This window comes from Carassius carassius, chromosome 23, assembly GCF_963082965.1.
Source record: "Carassius carassius chromosome 23, fCarCar2.1, whole genome shotgun sequence".
Classification (NCBI taxonomy): domain Eukaryota; kingdom Metazoa; phylum Chordata; class Actinopteri; order Cypriniformes; family Cyprinidae; genus Carassius; species Carassius carassius.
In genome coordinates this window covers 28817399-28837878 of record NC_081777.1, presented here as the reverse complement: position 1 = coordinate 28837878, position 20480 = coordinate 28817399, and the positions used below count along the sequence as shown (strand labels likewise).

The following is a 20480-nucleotide window of genomic DNA, read 5'->3' as shown; positions in this document are numbered from 1 at the left end:
GCGTTTGACGTCACGCAGCCGGCTTTCCTCTTTCTCTCTCTCTCTCCGCTCCTCCTCGCGCAGCTGCTGTACCGGTCTGCAGACATGGCGAACGTCGCAGACACTAAACTGTACGACATCCTCGGAGTATCTCCGTCAGCCACCGAAAACGAGCTCAAAAAGGTAGAGACAGTCTTTTCCGCCTCGCGCTTCGTAGCGTAACGAAGCCAAAGAGACGCGCGGGATGCTGCATGTTGGGGGAGAAACTGTGTGTTTAATAGGTTGCATGCTTTCGGGATCCTCCAGTGTGGCCTTTCTTCGGCTCTGGAAATGATTTGGGGAAGGATTTAAAAGATGCATACGTTGTTTGTTTACTATTTGTGTCGCTGGTTATGCTGAGAGCATCAGCCAGTTGCTGCAGACAGATGAAGGTGCTTCATGCAGTCCAAGAGCATTACAGTGGAGGGAGATGCTTAGCTTACCAGCTGCTGTGCTAAACCTGAGCTTTTAGCTGATATGCAATGAGTCAGAGATGGTTAATGCAATGTCAGTGTCTTGTTTTAGGTATTTCCTCGATGTGAAACCTCCTATTTGTGTTCAGTCCTTTGTTAGAAGGTGACCAGGCTCTGGCCTGTCTGTTATGTTGGCCTTTTGTTGTTGTTGTTTGATTGTGTGCACACAAAGGATTTCAGAAAGCACAGGCAGACCCAAAATAATGTGGGATATGATGAGTTATCACACAATAAAAGCACTGGCAATGTGAATTCAAAGCCACTAGGTCAGAGAAAAAGCACGATCCATGTAATGTGCTTAGTGAAGAATACCCTGCTGGGGTTCGGTTCAAGCATAGCTCTGAAATCAGCTTCCTTTGATCAGTCAGATGTCTTTGGGGTCTTAGTTTTAGTACTCTGAGATTAATCACAGATTAGGAACTGTTAAAATTATAAAGGTTGTTAACAAGACATTTTAAGCAGTGTGTAATGTTATATTAAATGTTACCGTGCTTTTTAACTAATACATTACCAATGCTAATATACTACTAATACTGTAATTAAATAATTTTGAATAAAAAATTCATTTGCCAAAATGCAAGACTATTTAAATACTCAAATTATTTCAATTGCTTAAAAATAAACACATTTATAGAATAAAAAATTGGTGCAGAAACACTTTCACTTTTGAAATTACTAATAATTAATTTCACAATTACAAAGAAATGGCAAGCAACAAATTGAATTAAATGTGAAATTTTGAAGTTGAGAAACTGAAGGTAGTTTTCTTAGATTAATAGGTAAGTGTACTTCAATAGTCTTTAATTGACAACTTCAAAAAAATATTTTTCACAGTGTACAATACATGCATTTTAAACAATGCTTAAAAAATCTGTTATTTGTCAAATTCCAGATAATTATTATTTTTTCATTCTATGAAAAAAATTTTTTTTATTGCCAACTGGGAATCAAAATTCCTGAACAATTTTCACGCTAAATTTTCTTATTAGTTTATTGACTTTAAAAACAAATTTATTTGTACATTTTCAATTATGTAATTATAAGTACTTTTTTAATAACCGCAAATGAATAATAAATGAAAACATTGGAACCGACATGCAAGAATGTTGTGGTTGGTTACTAGGGTGAATTTGGTCATTGTGAGGTGGTTACTTATTAACTTAGCTAACTCAAAAGAGCTCATCTTCAAGTCCTGAAGTGTGATATGTATTACTGTTTCTATGGTGCACATCCCTCTTTCATCTTTGGGAAATTAATATTTGTCAGACTGAACATCAAAGTTTCAAACTTAACTCTGATTATAAGTAATAGTTTCGCTGGCCTTCGCTGGTTAAATGTCATCAATTAGTAATGTATTTGTGATTTTTACTTTCAGGCATACCGGAAATTAGCAAAAGAGTACCACCCTGATAAAAACCCTAATGCAGGTGACAAGGTGAGTTCTCTTTTTATCAGAATGGAACTTGAGTTCTGAAAGCTATTTACATGGTGATGATAATAATAATAATTTGAACCTGTTTGATTTAGTTTAAGGAGATCAGTTTTGCGTACGAGGTACTGACTAACCCGGAGAAGAAGGATTTGTACGATCGTTATGGGGAACAGGGCCTGCGTGAGGGCGGAGGTGGTGGAGCAGGAATGGAGGACATCTTCTCTCACATCTTTGGTGGAGGTCTGTTCGGCTTTATGGGCGGCCAGAGCAGCAGGAGCCGGAACGGTGGCCGACGGAGAGGAGAGGACATGATACATCCACTGAAGTGAGTCAATGTGAAAACAAAAGCTCTCTTTTATTTTCCTGCAGAAAAATTAAGTCTTGAAGAAGGAAGATATTTTATGCATGACCTATTTTGAAGGGATGGTTCACCCAAAAATTAAAAATGTGTTATCGTTTACTCATCTTCAAGTTGTTCCAAACCTGAATAGGATTGAATAGGATTCTTTCTTCTGTTGAACACAAAAAAAGATCATTTGAAGAATGTTGGTAACTTAACAGTTGATGGTAGCCATTGACTTCCATTAGGTTTTTTTTATAATATGGAAGTCAATGGCTACCGTCAACTTGATGGTTAGTGAATAAATTATATACCGTAGTAGAAAAAAGATCTGCACACTGTTATGCTCCCTTTATTCAAAAAGTTAAAAATAGCAACATCTCGGTCAAAGACCTTTGTCAGGCAAACACAAAACGTTTTGCACAAAGGGAGCATAACGGTATGCAGATATCTTTTCTACTATTTGATTTACCCTTTGATCTTGCACCTAGTCAAGGCTTTTGGATGTGCGTATTTTGACTTTTTTTAATGTAGTAAATAAATGATGACGGAAAATGTTTGGTTGAACAATCTCTGTCAACATGAAATCAAAATGTATTTTATTCATCTTTAATGCCAAATTTACACTGCAAATGTGGCATAGATGCGCTTTCGAAGTGGCATTTACCAGTACACAACCTCTTTAATGCTGTTCAGTGATGGCATAAATGCATTTCCACCGCAGTTACAACTGTATTATTTGATGCAATGGGCTGAGGAACCGAACAGGCATAATTTAGTCTGGCTTTCATGCAGCATTACATCTTCACACATAATTCTAAGCAGGCTCAGAGCAGCCTTAACTCTGCTGTGTAAAAATGCCTTTGTATATGATTTATCTATACACATTATTCCAAATTTAAGAGAGATGGTACCATAAAATGCATTCAAAAAAGGAAAAATGTTCTTTAAACAAACGATTTTGACATTTCTTTTTAAATACCTTGATAGAGTGTCTTTGGAAGATCTGTACAATGGAAAAGCAACCAAACTACAGCTTAGCAAGAACGTACTCTGCAGTGCCTGCAATGGGTGAGTGTGTGTGAACAGGATTTTATATGCCGTCTTAGAGGGTTATAACAATTGGGTACAGCTCCTAAAATATATATATATAAACTTAACCTATTTCCTCAGTCAAGGGGGTAAAACAGGGGCCGTGCAGAAGTGTGCCACGTGTCGGGGCCGTGGCATGAGGATCATGATCAGACAGCTGGCTCCTGGCATGGTACAGCAGATGCAGTCTGTGTGCACTGACTGCAATGGAGAGGGTGAGAATTCATTTGGATTCGGTGAACTGTTTGTGATGGTCCGAATACAACATTTCGAATCTTGGTTGCATTTTCAGGTGAAGTGATTCACGAGAAGGACCGCTGTAAAGAGTGTGAGGGCCGTAAGGTGTGTAAAGAAGTGAAGGTCTTGGATGTGCACGTGGATAAAGGAATGAGACACGGACAGAAGATCACATTCAGCGGAGAGGCGGACCAGTCGCCCAACACAGAGCCTGGAGACATTATACTGGTGCTGCAGGAGAAAGATCATGAGGTAACACACACACACACACACACACAATGAGCAGTGTAGAGTCAATATAGAAGGACTCTAACAAAAAACTATTTTGACTATCTGTTAATTAATTGGTCATTTTTCCCAATGTATTTCCATAGATAATGTGCAAACTGAAATCTATAAATGAATTTTATGGTAATCTTTGCAAAAATGGTCTAAAATATAAAGGTAAGGATAAAATTAATCATTTGTATTATTATTATTGATTATATATATATATATATATATATATATATATATGTGTGTATATGTGTGTATATATATGTGTATATGTGTGTATATATATGTGTATATGTGTGTATATATGTGTATGTGTGTATATATATGTGTATGTGTGTATATATATATATATATATATATATGTGTATATATATATACATACACATACACATATATATACATACATATACACACATATACATATACACACATATATATACACATATGTATATATGTGTATATGTATATATGTGTATATATTTGTGTATATGTATATGTAGATATGTATTTTTGTAAGTTTATTTTTAATAATGCTAAATGATTTAATGTAAATGCAATTTCTAAATTATTAAATGTAAATGAAATGATTACTAAAAAGCATAATTGTGTTGCATACATGATTTCAAGTTTGTTCTAATTAATGTCATTTAATTAATTGATAATTAATGTACTTCAATTTTGTTGAATCAAAAATATTATTTGAATCAATAGTTGATCTTTATTTCCTGTTGCACTTTAATTTACATTTGTTCTTAAATAATGTAATCATTTACTCACCTTCCACTTGTTCCAAACCTGTATGAGTTTCTTTCTTCTATTGAACACAAAAGAAGTTATTTGTAAGAATGTTGGTAACTGAACAGCTGCCAGAAGCTATTGACTTCCGTAGTATTTTTCTTCATGTTATGGAAGTTAATGACTACTGTCAGCTTGAGTAAATTATGACAGAATTTTCATTGTTAAAGGTTGACCTTTCTATTTAAGCGTATTGGAAGTGAAGCAACAATTGAATGGCAGTGAGGATGTGCCGTTTTGCAGAATGGAAATGTTTGCATTATAAGAATAGAAATATGTGTTTTTTGCTGTTGTTGTTTTACAGCACAAATATCGATGATGTCTTTGTTTACAGGAGTTCCGTCGTGATGGAAACGATCTGCACTTGGGCCACAGGATTGGTCTGGTGGAGGCGCTGTGTGGATTTCAGTTCATGCTCACGCACCTCGACGGCCGACATCTCGTCATCAAATATCCCCCTGGCAAAGTCATAGAGCCAGGTGAGTGCCATGTTGTCAATGTATTGCTCATGTCTTCGTAGGATATGCGGTAGACAATGTTGTGTTCTCGTTGTCAGGTTCTGTAAGGGTCGTCCGAGGGGAAGGAATGCCTCAGTACAGAAACCCCTTTGAGAAAGGAGATCTGTACATCAAGTTTGACGTACAGTTTCCAGAGAACGGCTGGATCAGCACCGAGAAACTAACGGTGAGTTTTCAACAGTGCTCTTATTGTTAACTGAAATCATTAAAAGTGTTCTAAATAAAGCTTAAATAAAATATAACTATTATATAAAACCTAAACTGAAAACTACTTAAGACATAAGAGATTTACTAAAATTTTAATTAAAACCGAAAACACAAAAATAGAAGTTAATAGTTTTATATAGTACTATATAAATGATTTATAAACAATAGTTCATGAAAAATGCTTAAAAAAACACTGGTTTTCAAACTATACACATATTGGGTAAAATTGTACATTATTATCTCCAAAGTTATTTATACGTCTTTGCATCAGTAGCGTGCCTATGATTCCCTAAATTCCTTTCTAAAGTATCTTATTAAGTCTTGAAGCTATTTTTTGTTATTATAAGTTAACTAAACCTAAAAACAAAAATTGTTTTAATTGCCTAGGAAATATATTTCATTTTAATTTAGTTTAAACTTGATGTGCTGAAATAAAAACTAATATTATAAAAATTTATAAAAACTAAATGGACATAAAAAATGCAATTAAAAGTGGGGGAAAACAACAACATTAATGACTAAAACTATAACTGAAATAAAAATAAAAAATGTAAAACTTATACAAACTATAATAACAACTATAATATAGAATAATAACTAAATAAAATCTACAGCGGTACCTATATGATACTTAAATATCGCTGGCGTGTACCTGATGAGATGCAGACTTTGGTTCGTGTGTGTCTGCTCACGCAGGAGTTGGAGGATCTGCTGCCGTCCCGTACAGAGGTTCCTGTCATCTCAGCTGATGCGGAGGAAGTTGATCTGCAGGACTTTGACATCAGTCAGGGATCGTCTGGTGGTCATCGCCATGAAGCGTATAATGACAGCTCCGACGAAGAAGGTGGTCCGCATGGTCCAGGGGTGCAGTGTGCTCACCAATAGTCCCAGAATTCTTTGCAAGTCTTTTTGGTCGGACAGATTCAATCCCCACCTCCACGTTCATCATATAGTGAACCACACAGACACACACACACACACACTTGCAGTATATGTAGACATACACTTAGACTTATTTCCTGCAATCTTACCTAAAAGTACACTCATTCATGCACTGTCTTAAAAGAAAAGACAAGCGTAACTAAAGGCAATGTTAAATAATTTATTCATCACTACTTCATTTCCATTGTAGACTTTCACAGTATATATGCTCTCTGAATATGTAAAATTCATTGTCTGTGGGGAGACAGACTGTGTTGTTTAAGTTATAACTAACACGCACGCACGCACACAGAAAATTGTTAAAGACTGAGGCATCGTGGAGTTTCCTGGAGTTCAGTAAAATGTTCAGATGTGTTTCATTATATACTTGCCAGTGATTCAGGCACTGTCAGTCATCTTGTACTGGTTTATATTCAGTGGCAGGACAGGATAGCATGCATGTGGGAGACACACTCTCTGCTGAGATTAATATGAAGCAAACCAAACCCAGAAGTGTTTTAATGTGCTTACTGTTTATGATAATGGTATACGAGTCATGCATCTTCTTATTTGCCAAAGGAACACCACGGTCTTCTTAAAAGATCAGCAGCCAATGTGTGCATGTATTGTGAGCACTACTATAAACCTGTAGGGGGCGGCATTCATCATTGGCAATTAGGAAGTGTTTGAACCGTGAATACAAGTTGCTGTAGTTCAAACAGAGTTACTTTTGTGCTCATACATCAATAAAGTGGGTGAATGTTTTGACCGTGTGCTGTATGTTTGTAGAAATGGGTTTGAGCACCCAGTAGTGCTCTTCTTCAGTTTCTGTCATGCGTTGAGCTGTGGGTGCAAGGAGCTCTTTAAACCCAGCCGTGTTTCTAGTAAAACTTTTTTAAATTTTAGTTTCTAACTCAGGATTTTCTTTCTTCATAAATGGAGAAATTGAGCAGATTTTTGATCAAACCCTTTTTCAATCACCACAGGTTGTTTCGAAATAGAAGCCTCTTTCTGTCATGTTAGAAAAAATTATGCTTTGGTAAATCAATTTATGACCTAAACTGTAAAAATTGTGTGATACCAACTCAATACTCAATTTTGACTTTTTATCTCACTCTTTATCTCAGTTATGACAGGTCATCATTTTGACTGTTTTTTTTTTCTTCATAAATATTAATATGTCAATGTCCACTTGACATATTATGACTTTTGACTTCATTTTCAACATAATTATGACGTGAGTTGACATGCAGAAATCTAAATGATGATTTGTCAACTTCAACTCTTATCATAATTTTGACTTAAAGCATGCTTTTTTTATATGGCAAAAATGGGTTTCCATAGGTTTCAAGCACCATAATGATGTAAATGATGACCATTTTAATTTTAGGGTGAAATGCTTGCATATTGATTGATCACTGTCAGACTGAACTAGTCTAGCATTAGTATGTATATGTTACCTCTCCCGTCTGGTCTGGAGAATACAGGAGCGTTCTCTCCTCATCGGCTGGAGTTTCCGTTTCCAACAAGTTTGCACTGGTAAATCCTGATTATGACATAAAAAGTAGACATGAGATACTAAGTCACAATTTGGTCAATAAGCCTTTTGGCATCCTGTAATAAATAACACATTTGCCACCATGATAACATGACATAAAAATGAACAATGAAAGGGTTAGTTATATTAGGTTTTTATATTCATAACCAACCATTACTTGGTTCTTTAGATACTTTTTCTAGATTTTTTGTGTGAGTGTGTGTGTAAGAGGATGTGTGTTATTTTTATATGTCCCATGCACTTCTCATAAAATTTTAGTGATAGTAGAATATTGTCAAATTATATAATGTAAATAAAGAATGGTTCTCCTATTAATATTTTGCTAAATAAGACATTACTCAGTTTGAATGTATTGATCATTTAGTAATTAAAACAATATTTTTGTTTAATAAAAAAAAAAAAAAAAAAAAAGAGTATGTCCATGTGCTTGAATGGTTGTCCACCCTGTCCTATTGGGGAATCCGACCCTTTAAGCAACAGATTTTTTTTGTCTTGGAATTTCAAAGGTGGTGAAAAAGTCGGTGACTTTTAAATTGACAAATTTTCTTCATCTGAGTTTGCTTACTTGCTTTTACAAAACTAAACATGTCAACCCTGTCTGAATTAAAATATGCCAGAAGTGACTAGAATACAGTATTTTCAAAATATATAAGTTTAAATATATCAAATTCTCTTCAACAACTAGACTAAATATTTAGCAAGTCACAGTTTGTTGTAAGCTAATATGCTAATTGAAGCACAAATATATCCACCCTCTCGGCTACTTTGGACTCGATAGAGTGGACATAGGCTACATATGACAGGGTGGACACAGCAAAAAATAAAATGACTCCCATTCATTTTGGCGTCACTTTGACAGCGAATAACTTTACATCTGAGGAGTTTAAAGACTCCGTTGTCCATTTATTATTTCTAAAGAAACACGAAAATGTATAAAAGACACCATTACCTTGTATCTTACGTTGTGGCCCAGTAGAAGCAGTTTTTTTGACTCTCTGTTGCACAGTAGAGAAATTATCGTATTGACAGGAGGAGAAGCTCGCAGACAATCTTTTACTGTCTATGAGGCGGTCGGGGGACGTGGAGGAATGAAGTCAAGGGAGAAGCCCATAGAGAGTCCATAAAAGCAACGGGACAAAATTATTCAACAACGTCTGCAAGATTCGGTGGGTGATTCAGATTTCTATTGGCACAGCGATTAGAAGACTTAAAATTGTCAGAGAGGTTGCTCACGTGACATCTACATCATCAAGCTCAGTTTGAGTCTGTGCAGTTCGCTCGACCCCCAGGAAGTGCATGCTTCTAATTGACTTCACTTGTCTCCGTTGAATCCAATGGGGTTGCTTTGTCCTTTTCTTTTACTGTCTATGACTACAAGAGCTTCTTTCCAGGTTCGTTACGTCACAAACCCAGATAACAAGGCCCCGGGAACACATAACAAACAGGGTGAGGCCATGCTGTGCTGCTTTAGAGAAGAGGAAGAGAAAACTAGCGGTGAACATAAAAATCTGTGCAAATATGAATCGTGATTCTGTCTTCTAACGATTTTAATGGATTCACAAGTTTCAAAACCAATGTTCTAAAGCAGCTGCTCTCAATCCTGTCCCTCGCATCACCCTGCTCTGCATCTCTCTCTCTCTCCCTTTCATTCAGATCGTCAGATTAGCTCCAACAAACTGTTCCATTTATACACTTATTTTCACATAGCAATGAGAAGCATTACACATGGACACGTATACGGTTGCTGTGCTGTATTAAAGCCTTAATCAGAATTAAACCATATATTAAAAGCTAACAGAAGCAGTAGCAAAATAATGTGTTTTTTAAAAACCGAAGCATGAACACATGTTAAACTGCACCCCATAAACGCAATCAAGCCTAGAAAAAAAACTGTAAATCACCCCTTTAACTCTATTTTTGTATTTGCATGATCTATTTTTAGCTTAGTTCAAACTTGACAAATGCACAGTTAACCTTTCAGAACTGCTACAGTATGGTTCTGTTCGAAATGGAATACTTGCAAACTGATTACTGCACAGTACATGATGTATACAAAAAATCTGGCAGAGAGTTTAAAATGATCCAGGCCTCATCATCTTGTGCTTGTGTCAGCTGGGTCAGCAAATGAGTGGCACACTCCCCCCATGAGACATCTATCCCAGAACACCCTAGGGCGAGTGGTCCGGGATAAGAACCATGTGTTTCCTGTAGAGACTTTAATCTGCTGCAGGCTCCGCACACAGCTCTGATCCACCACGTTTCCATGAACCACATCTGAAAGATAGACACGTATGCACACTTTAATGAAAACCAGAGGTACATTTTACCGCTGATGTGCTTCTAATGTTAAGTTACTATTCAGTTCACCTAAAATTGAAGTCCAAATTGTACTAATTTGAAACAACATGGGGATGAGTAAATGATGACAGGATTATTGTTTTTAGGTGAACGATCACTTTTGTAGTGGTGAGTGTGTGCTTTTTATAGTTGATGTTTTTAACTGTTGTCTTTCTGAATGTTTCCCTCGAGGTCACTCAGGGAAAGCCTGTGAGATCTCCACTCTGTTCTCACGTTGTTTCTTCATCACGAGGAGAACATGCAGAACTCCTCTGGCTGAACATGACAAGCCTCCAGTCTGACCACTTCACACAAAACATGTCTCTTTCTGCTTCTTTTCTGTCTCACTCTTCTCATTCATGAGATTCTGAGACAGCACCTGTGCAGTGGCTCTCTTTGTCTCGTCCAGGCTGGTGGTGATGAGGAGGAAGACCCAGTCCACGCCAACCTCATCATCCTCATGTACACCCATCGCCTCACAGACCAAATGAAAACAATCTTCCATCCTAAAAAAGACAAACCACTTCATGTAAGCTTGATTTCATTGTCCCAAATGCCTTCAAAAAAAAAAAAAATAGAATTTAAACATGAAAAGAGAAAGTGTCTCACCTGTTCTTCGAGTTTATCTTCATGAATGATCGAAAGTGTTTGAGTCAGATTACTGAAGCTCAACGCTGACCACACTCTTCCTCAGATAAATCATTTAGTAATGATACTTAAACACTAAAAAAGTCTGGCTGAATACAAGATAGATAGCTACTTATAATAGACCTTTATTTATTTATTTTTTGGGTTAAATTTCACCATTTGTGACCATATTTAGTTTTATTTTATTTTTTTTATGATATTTAAAAAAATAGTAACCAAATATTTTAAGGCTATAAACAATACAGTTGTTTCAATTATATAACCATGTCATATTTACTGTAAATTTAAATTACATTTGAGATTGAGATGTGAAAAATTGTTTAAAAAATGATTTTGATGTGCGTTTATAAAGCAAAATTGTCTTGCTTTTTTGTACTTCTTTTTTCTTTTTTTTTTTTTTTTTTACATCCCCCAACATTTCATATAAAATAGTGTAAAACAAATATGAAAATGACTGATAGAAAAATACAAAATTATTGCCCTTTTTTTTTTATTTTTGACAGTTTTTCTCTAAAAAGGAATAAACCATGTTAGATGTAAAAAAGGAACTAACAGAGGCTGGGTAACAGTGGGATACTGTGTAACTAATAAACCTTAACAGTAAATGAGGACACAATGTTTGCACTCACAAAAACAGACCATTTACAGAACCTGAGAATGTCAATGCATCTGATGAATATAATCATAACGCAAAATAATCCTGTGAAGGCACTGTTAGATTTAGCTTGTGTTTCTTTTGTTGCAAATGAAGTGTATTCATAACATATTGCTTATAAACCTATGTATTTTAAGAGATTAACAAAATATTTAAAACCACAATACCAGTGCAAAAAGCCCTATCTTGTTCTGTGGTGAGGAAAAAGCAGGTAAACTTTGTCCATCTGGCTCAAAACATCCTCCTATCAGCGCATGGACATGTAAAAATTAGCTCCATGAAACTCAGGTTAACACAGTGTCCTATAATCAGTCAGAAACACTTACACACAGTAGCACCAATAAAACAATTCAACAAAACAATTAAATGCAGTAGAAGAGTGTTTATGTGGTTTGAGTTATAAAGTAAAACTTAAATGTGCTTTAAGTTCAAGCATCAACAGTCAGATTTGTGAGCAACAAATTCAGAATAAATCTTACTAGTGTGAGACCAGGAATATGAATTAAATGAAATAAAGCAAATTCTGATTTCATGTTGACTTAAAGAGCTTGTTGCGGTTCATCAGATCTCAGTTTTAAGCTGGTGTGACTCCACGTGATGTTTGGTAGAGTTTGTGGCTCTGGAGATTGCCGTGGATAATTTTCGGGCATTTCTCGGGGGCGATGCAGTGAGCGTTGTGTTCCACCAGGCCAGCTGGACACTGGCATCCCGGCACACAGGGTTTGAAGCAGTGAGACTCGATCACACCAAGCGGCACGTCTTTGTTAAAACATGTCTTAGGACACGGTGGCCCGCATTCATCAAACACATATCCGCGGTCAAGCGGACAGCCCACAGCTGTAGGAATGGAGGAGGGAAAGGATGGAGTTAAACTAAAGCACAAAAAATATGAAAAGACTTTACATTTCTCTTATACAAACATAAATTCATAATTACATGTAAAGGTCCCTACATTTTAATATACTATGTTAATATCAAAATAATTAAAGAAACAATTTGTAATCAGAGTACAGGTGCATCTCAATAAATTAGAATGTCATGGAAAAGTTACTTTATTTCAGTAATTCAACTCAAATTTAATTGTATTTAATAACTTCAGTGCACACAGACTGAAGTAGTTTAAGTCTTTGATTCTTTTAATTGTGATGATTTTGGCTCACATTTAACAAAAACCCACCAATTCACGTCTCAACAAATGAGAATACTTCATAAGACCAATAAAACATTTTAAAATAGCGAATTGTTAGCCTTCTGGAAAGTATGTTCATTTACTGTACATGTACTCAATACTTGGTAGGGGCTCATTTTACTTTAATTACTGCCTAAATACAGCGTGGCATGGATGTGATCAGTTTGTGGCATTGCTGAGGTGGTCTGGAAGCCGAGGTTTCTTTGACAGTGGCCTTCAGCTCATCTGTGTTTTTTGGTTTCTTGTTTCTCATTTTCCTCTTGACAGTAGCCCATAGATTCTCTCTGGGGTTCAGGTCTGGTGAGTTTGCTGGCCAGTCAAGCACACCAACACCATGATCATTTAACCAACTTTTGGTGCTTTTGGCAGTGTGGGCAGGTGCCAAATCCTGCTGGAAAATGAAATCAGCATCTACAAGAAGCTGGTCAGCAGAAGGAAGCATGAAGTGCTCCAAGATTTCTTGGTAAAGGGGTGCAATGACTTTTTTTTTTTTAAACACAATGGACCAACACGAGCAGATGACATTGCACCCCAAATCATCACTGACTGTGGAAACTTAACACTGGACTTCAAGCAATTTGGGCTATGAGCTTCTCCACCCTTCCTCCCGACTCTAGGACCTTGGTTTCCAAATGAAATACAAAACTTGCTCTCATCTGAAAAGAGGACTTTGGACCAGTGGGCAACAGTCCAGTTCTTCTTCTCCTTAGTTCAGGTATGATGCCTCAGGAGTGGCTTAACAAGAGGATTACGACAACTGCATCCAAATTCCTGCACACGTCTGTGTGTGGTGGCTCTTGATGCCTTGACCCCAGCCTCAACTTTCTGTTAACATGCTTAGATACAGCACTCTGTGAACAGCCAGCTTCTTTGGCAATGAATGTTTGTGGCTTACCCTCCTTGTGAAGGGTGTCAATGATTGTCTTCTGGACAACTGTGTGAAGAGCAGTCTTCCCCATGATTGTGTAGCCTAGTGAACCAAACTGAAAGACCATTTTGAAGGTTCAGGAAACCTTTGCAGGTGTTTTGAGTTGATTAGCTGATTAGCAAATCAGCATATTCTAATTTGTTGAGATCGTGAATTGGTGGGTTTTTGTTAAATGTGAGCAAATCATTCTAATATGCTGCTTTGATGCTCAAGAAAAACTTCTATATATTGAGTATACTGTACAGAAGACAAATGTCATTATTAAGCTAAATTTAGTTCAATATTGATTCAGTAACAGTGTCAGTGTTGCAATATTCATCAATTACGAAGGAAATTTAATTCAGCTATAAAGCAGCTCTACAGAAAACAGCAGTATTATTATTCCATTCAAGTCAGTACAGTGTTGATCCAGATCAGTTTAATGACATTGTCAACACTGCAAAGTTCATCAATTATAAAATGACAGCAAAAAAGAAAGTGCACATAATGTACTGTATGTGTATTTGTCACTCACCGCAGAGTGTCGGCGACCTCCACTGCAGGATAACTCCAGCCTCACGGCACTCAGATGCGTAAGCCTCCAACACGTCACACAAACACTCGTCTATATTGGAGCCGCAGGCACACAGATCATACACACACGAAGCAAAGAACATCTCGGGTGGCACCAGCTTGTGACAGTGCTCAAAAACGGGCGACTTCAGCACTGCGCAGCGAGCGTTCGCAGTCTTGCGGGCCGAGTATCCTGCTTCTTGACACGGGAGAATGTTTATCGCATCAGGACACTGAACACTTGGATTTTCACTGCCCACCTGCAAGGAGGTCAAAGTATATAGAATTTAAAATTCATGTGAAACACATGATATACTACTACAGTAAAAAATGATGCATCAGAGCCGATGCTTTGGTGTATAAATTGGAAAATTTTATTGTATCATTTCTACTTTTGCTGTCAGCTACAATATCACATAGCAATAAGCAAGCACAGCATGAAAATGTTTTAGGATCTTAACCTTCCAGTCGTTTCCAAACACTGCTTCAGAGTTGGTGATTTGTTTATTACGGAGTTTCATGTCGTCATGAGGGTAGTTATTGAAGTTGCCGCATAAACCACACATGTGGTTCTTGTAGGTGCCAGGAACACTGACTTCCAGATGAGAACGACCATTCCACAACACCTTACATCACAAAGAGAAAATTAATATAAAACATTACAAATAAATCCCATTTCCTATAGGAGACTGTCCGCCCAGAGGCTGTACCTTCAGCCCAACATTGGTGTTCAGGAGGATGGTGTTGGTCTTGCGTTCCAGGTAAACATACGGTTCTTTAAGAAACGGCAGAGGGACTTGCTGATAATCAACCTGAGGCATGGAAAAAAAGATGAAAAAAAGATTTACCTGTATGTAATGTCTCCATTAACCAATGTCAATGTAATGTAAACATGTGCATGAGTTGTTAAATTATTGCTGACACTATTATAGGCAAAAAATAGAATAGTGAGCTTTCAGATAAACTATGAAAACATTTCAATTCTACAAAATACCATATTCATGGTAAGCAATAAAATAGTTTAAACAACACTGGAAAACATATCACCTTGACAATCCAGTCCTGGAACAGCTGTACCACAATATCGCCAATAAACACGGTCACTTCTTTAGTCCAAGACACTCCCTTACGTCCCCGGTCTTCATTAGACACATGAACACTGGAACACAAACACAAATGTCTGTTCAGACTATGTACTGTACATGTGTACTACACTTTTTATATTTTTAAAATAATGTTGCTAATTTGCTTTTTTGGGTGAATTATTCTTCTAATGCACAAAATCCACTACCGTTCAAACATTTGGGATCGGTCTCATGTTCACACTCATTTGATTAAAAAGTACAGTAAAAACAGTACTAAAATGTAAAATTTCTGTGATCAAAGCTGAATTTTCAGCATCATTACTCCAGTCTTCAGTGTCACATGATCCTTCAGAAACCTAATATGCTGATTTGCTGCTCAAGAAACATATCTTAATATAATTAATGAAACCAGACATGCTGCTTAACATTTTTGTTGAAAAAAAGTTCTGATATGTTTTGTAACATTAATGTCTGTACTGTCACTTCTGATCAATTTAATCCATCCTTGGTGGAACAAAAGCATTAATTTCATTTGAAAAATCTTACTGAGCCCAAACATTTAAACGGTAGTCTAGATATGATTGAGACAATATACTGAGCACCTGAAGTCTCCGCCCAAACAGTCCTGAGCCAGAACATATGTGCACTTCCCCTGGAAGTTCACCATCTTTCCATCAAACGTTCGGTAGTGAGGGTCTCCAAACACAATGCATGTGGCCGGTCGAGGAATACAGTGAGGACAACACATTCCCGGAACCAGAGCCGGCGTTTCATCCTGCAAACACACAAATGTACCATACATTCAGCTCAGTTACATCTGAGAGCCCCAAAATGTCCTCACTATTCAAAAATATCCTCACTAATACAGTAAAACCTTGTGAGTTTCAGTAGGTTTTTTCAGCTATGTGAAGTCCTCACTATAATATCCTCAAAGGTGTATTGTCATCCTACCGAGGCACACGTGAGCGTTGGGCATCTCTGGGTCTGGCAGTGCACGTCTCCGTACACACAGGTGCAGGACGTACACTCGTCCACCTGCCAGTGGTCATTGTGGTTGTACCACTGACCATCGTACACACACTTTGCATGAGCGTCTTTGGAGTAAACCACAGTTATGATGCCTGTGCACTCAGGACAGCACTTCCCAGGACTCTTCACTTTGATCCATCCATTCGGACAATCAAGAGGAGGACACTCCTGCAGTTCACACTCGATATGCCCTTGCTAAAACACACACACACACACAAACACACTACTTTAAAATGAGCTTAATACTTTAAAGGGCTAATTGTGTGATTAAAAGCATCAAAACAATTGCCTAATAAACCTGACATAAAAAATTTGATTTGATTTTTATTGCAATGTTAGTTATTTAAGTGCTTTAAAGTGTGCTTAATACTCCATTAAATGTCAATAAAATATGAGTATTAATATTTTGCTGCAGATGCAAGTCTGTTTGACATCAGAGTTTGGTGTGTTTGATTGATGTAAGAGTTGTTTATTGTTAAAAAGCATCAAAATAACAATTTCAGATATAATCAACTCAACTGTTAAAAATAGCTGTTCAATATTTTTTTCTTGTTGTTGTTTAATTTTTATATATTTCTATTTAGATTTAAATTATCTTTAATTCCAGTTTCTGGTAAATGGTTTCAGTACATTACTTCAAAATGTTCCAAATACTACATTAACATTACATTTTTCAGAGCTATTAATGTGATTAAATTTGTTACCCAAACAACCATTTCCTAATAAAATGGACATAATTTGAACAGTTTGATTTGAGATCCATCAAAAATTTCCCTTCAAGTAAAAATATTAATTGAACTTCTAATTTTGTATTTTATTAGTTGGTCCATATGGAACTTTTGAAAGTGACGTGACATTCAGCCAAGTATGTCGACCCATACTCAGAATTCATGCTCTGCATTTAACCCATCCGAAGTGCACACACACAGAGCAGTGAACACACACCCACACACACACTGTGAACACACACCCGGAGCAGTGGGCAGCCATTTATGCTGCGGCGCCCGGGGAGCAGTTGGGGGTTCAATGCCTTGCTCAAGGGCACCTAAGTCGTGTAATTGAGGGTGGAGAGAGCACTGTACATGCACTCCCCCCACCCACAATTCCTGCCGGCCCGGGACTCGAACTCACAACCCTTCGATTGGGAGTCCGACTCTCTAACCATTAGTCTACGACTTCCCCATTTTGGTCCATATGGAACAGATTTTTTTTTTTTGATGTGAGAGTAAGCTTACATTAAAGCACCAAACAACACACAAAAAAGCAAAATGTGGTTTTGTGTTCGTGTTTCTCTTGAAATGGTTTCCTGACAGTTAAATGTTAGTGTTCCTCACATTGCAGATGCAGGTGACACACTCGTTGTCCCTGTCCGTCCATCTCTGGCCGTTTGACACGCGATATTGGTTGCCCTGTAATACACAATCTGAGACACACACATACACTGATGAGCACACATGTACAGCGTTGCAGTGTTTCTGATAGAGAGACTCTTTACCATCACAGATGGGACAGCAGGAATCCGGCGGTGTGTGCTGTTCAGCCGGAGGGCAGCTAAGAGGAGGACAGCCCCGATGGATACACGTCCACGTCAAATCCTACACAAACACATTACTCATACATCATATCAACCATGGCTTTTTAAAACAGTAGTGTGTGTGTGTGTGTGTGTTTCTATACCTTGCACTGACAGGTAAAACATGGATCATCAGTGGCCAAAACTTCATTACCGATCAGTGTAGCTGTGCAGTTACTGAGGGGCTCTGAAACACAAACCACAAGAATAAAACAATCATCCTACAACATTCATTTTAAAATCAAATGATCTGGAGAAAATCAACTAGGATTTAAAATTAGGACAGTCATGTTTGGTTAATAATGCTGTTGGTTGCTTATTTTGGTATAAAATATATTATAAAATATATATTGTTTTAAGTAACTAAATGTTTATGCAATTTATGTGATTATTTAACCATCTTGCATCAGTTTTGCATTAACTTATACTTTTCAGATAAATACAACTTTAAAAATCCATTGAATTAATCAAGTGATCTTAAAAAGATCTTCTTTTAGAAGATATGCCATATTTAATTTGACACGAATAAAGTATGGTTTGTTCAATATGTGTCACTGTTGTGAAGATGAGTCAAAGTTTGACATTTAAAAAATTTGATTCAATTAGAAAATTAGAATAGAACATGGACAGGACAGTAATTCAATTTGACTGAAATTCACCAAAATGTATTTTTGTCAACGCAAATAAAATAAAAAAATAAAATCAACTATACAAAAAGTTATTTCTGATAATAGAAGTAATAGAAATAAATAAAGAACAACTAATACAACAAACTGTTCAGAGTTATTTTACTATTATTTATATACTATTACAGTATTCATTAATACTTTAAACTAGCCCTTCATAGAACAGAAACTACACTCTTAAAAGATTTTAACGACCTCTTATTGATTACAGACTCAGGAGATTCTGCTATTCAAATGCTGTTAGAGCTTACAGCTGCATTTGATACTATTGATCATAATATTTTGATCTCTAGGTTGGACCACTGTGTTGGTATCAAAGGTATTGCTCTAGAGTGGTTTAGGTCATATCTGTCCAATAGGAAGTTTTCTGTTTGCCTTGGAGACTTTGTGTCCCAAATGGCACCTTTTCCTTGTGGAGTCCCCCAGGGGTCTATTCTTGGCCTGATGCTGTTTTCCTTGTACATCCTTCCTCTGGGTTCTATCCTGAGAAAGCATGGCATTTCGTTTCACTGTTATGCAGACGACACACAACTTTATCTGCCATTGAAACGAAATGATAACAGCTCTGTAAAATTATTGTTGGACTGCCTCGCAGACATTAAAGCCTGGATGGCCATGAACTTTTTACATTTTAATGAGAGTAAAACTGAAATTGTGATATTTGGCCCAAGTAGTACCTATGTGGCCCCCAACATAGAATTGGGTTCCTTAATTCCGTATGTTAAATCTTCTGTTAAAAATCTGGGAGTAATCATGGACGGTGATTTTAAACTTGAAAAGCAGATAAATTCTGTGGTAAAAGTCAGTTTTCTACAAATCCCTAAATGGTCTAGCCCCATCCTACCTTTCTGACCTTATACAACAACATGTTCCATCTAGGTCTACGTCTCTTAGGTCGACAGATTGTATGCTCTTGGCTGTTCCTATAGTAAGGTTGAAACATAGGGGAGTTCGGGCTCTCTCAGTAGCGGCCCCTAAACTATGGAATAATTTACCATTGTCTGTGAGGCTGGCCCCAACACTATCTGCTTTTAAATCTAGTCTTAAAACACATTTATTTTCCTTGGTTTTTAGCTGTGTGTTTTTGTCTTTTTGATGTCATTTTATTTTTGTTGTTGTTGATTTATGATGTGGGATGTACAGCACTTTGGTCAACTTCTGTTGTTTTAAATGTGCTCTAGAAATAAACTTGACTTGACTAGCTATTATTTTCAGTTTTATTTTAATTTCAGTTTTGTCATATTTATTAGTTTTTATTATGTTTTTATATGCATATTTATTATGTTTATTATAACATTTAACATTATAACATTTATTTAATATTTATATTTAGCTTTATTTTTATTTCAGTTTCAGTCTTATTATATTTATTTTAGTATTTCATATTTAATTTCAACTGAGTATTCATTTAATCCATTATTTATATTTTATTTATTTTAGCTTTATTGCAGTAACAGAATTAATTTCAATTCATTTCAACAAGGTTCAATTTGTAATATTAGTTAATGCATTATGCATCATTAATGTTAATTTCTACATATCTGTACTAGTACATTATTAACATTTCAAGTTGTATAAATTAACATTAATGTGTTATGAACAAACTATTTATAATAAATGTGCTTTTGTTCATTTTTCATTAGTTTTTGCTATCAATTCATTTAATATGTGGGAATAAAGAGACTAAGGAGTGATAAAACTAGCACAGCAATGTAAAGCATCTGCTGACGCTGTGCTCATACTAACGTGCACAGACAGGACAGCAGGAGTCAGAGCCACTGTAAAGGATGTTGTGTTTAGGACAGTCCACCAGACTTGGGCACTGCTTCCTGTAACAGCGCAAGTGCTGTTTCCCATCTGGCATCACCTACAACACACACACACACACACCCGTAAGGCGAGAAAACCAACGCATGCACACATCATGTTGT

At 36.6% G+C, this 20480-nt stretch overlaps 2 protein-coding genes across 2 annotated transcripts in view; one reads left to right on the top strand and one right to left on the bottom strand.

The window, feature by feature from the left end:
* On the top strand, nt 1-7074 carry dnaja2b (DnaJ heat shock protein family (Hsp40) member A2b). Its single transcript, XM_059506865.1, has 9 exons — nt 1-162; nt 1867-1926; nt 2019-2248; nt 3254-3334; nt 3437-3570; nt 3648-3844; nt 4998-5142; nt 5220-5347; nt 6085-7074. Exons 1-9 carry the CDS (start codon nt 85-87, stop codon nt 6271-6273), a joined length of 1242 nt encoding a protein of 413 aa, XP_059362848.1. The 5' UTR covers nt 1-84; the 3' UTR covers nt 6274-7074.
* Nucleotides 7075-11796: 4722 nt separating this feature from the next.
* The window catches only part of kcp (kielin cysteine rich BMP regulator), a 40087-nt gene continuing 31403 nt past the window's right edge, over nt 11797-20480 (bottom strand). The window contains exons 24-34 of the mRNA XM_059507043.1: nt 20296-20416; nt 17968-18050; nt 17786-17885; nt 17625-17713; nt 16213-16485; nt 15864-16036; nt 15224-15335; nt 14887-14988; nt 14638-14802; nt 14139-14436; nt 11797-12344 (exon numbers count right to left, since the gene is read on the bottom strand). Of these exons, the coding sequence (XP_059363026.1) occupies nt 12082-12344; nt 14139-14436; nt 14638-14802; nt 14887-14988; nt 15224-15335; nt 15864-16036; nt 16213-16485; nt 17625-17713; nt 17786-17885; nt 17968-18050; nt 20296-20416 (1779 nt within the window). The 3' untranslated portion in view covers nt 11797-12081. The remainder of the gene's footprint in view (nt 12345-14138; nt 14437-14637; nt 14803-14886; nt 14989-15223; nt 15336-15863; nt 16037-16212; nt 16486-17624; nt 17714-17785; nt 17886-17967; nt 18051-20295; nt 20417-20480) is intronic.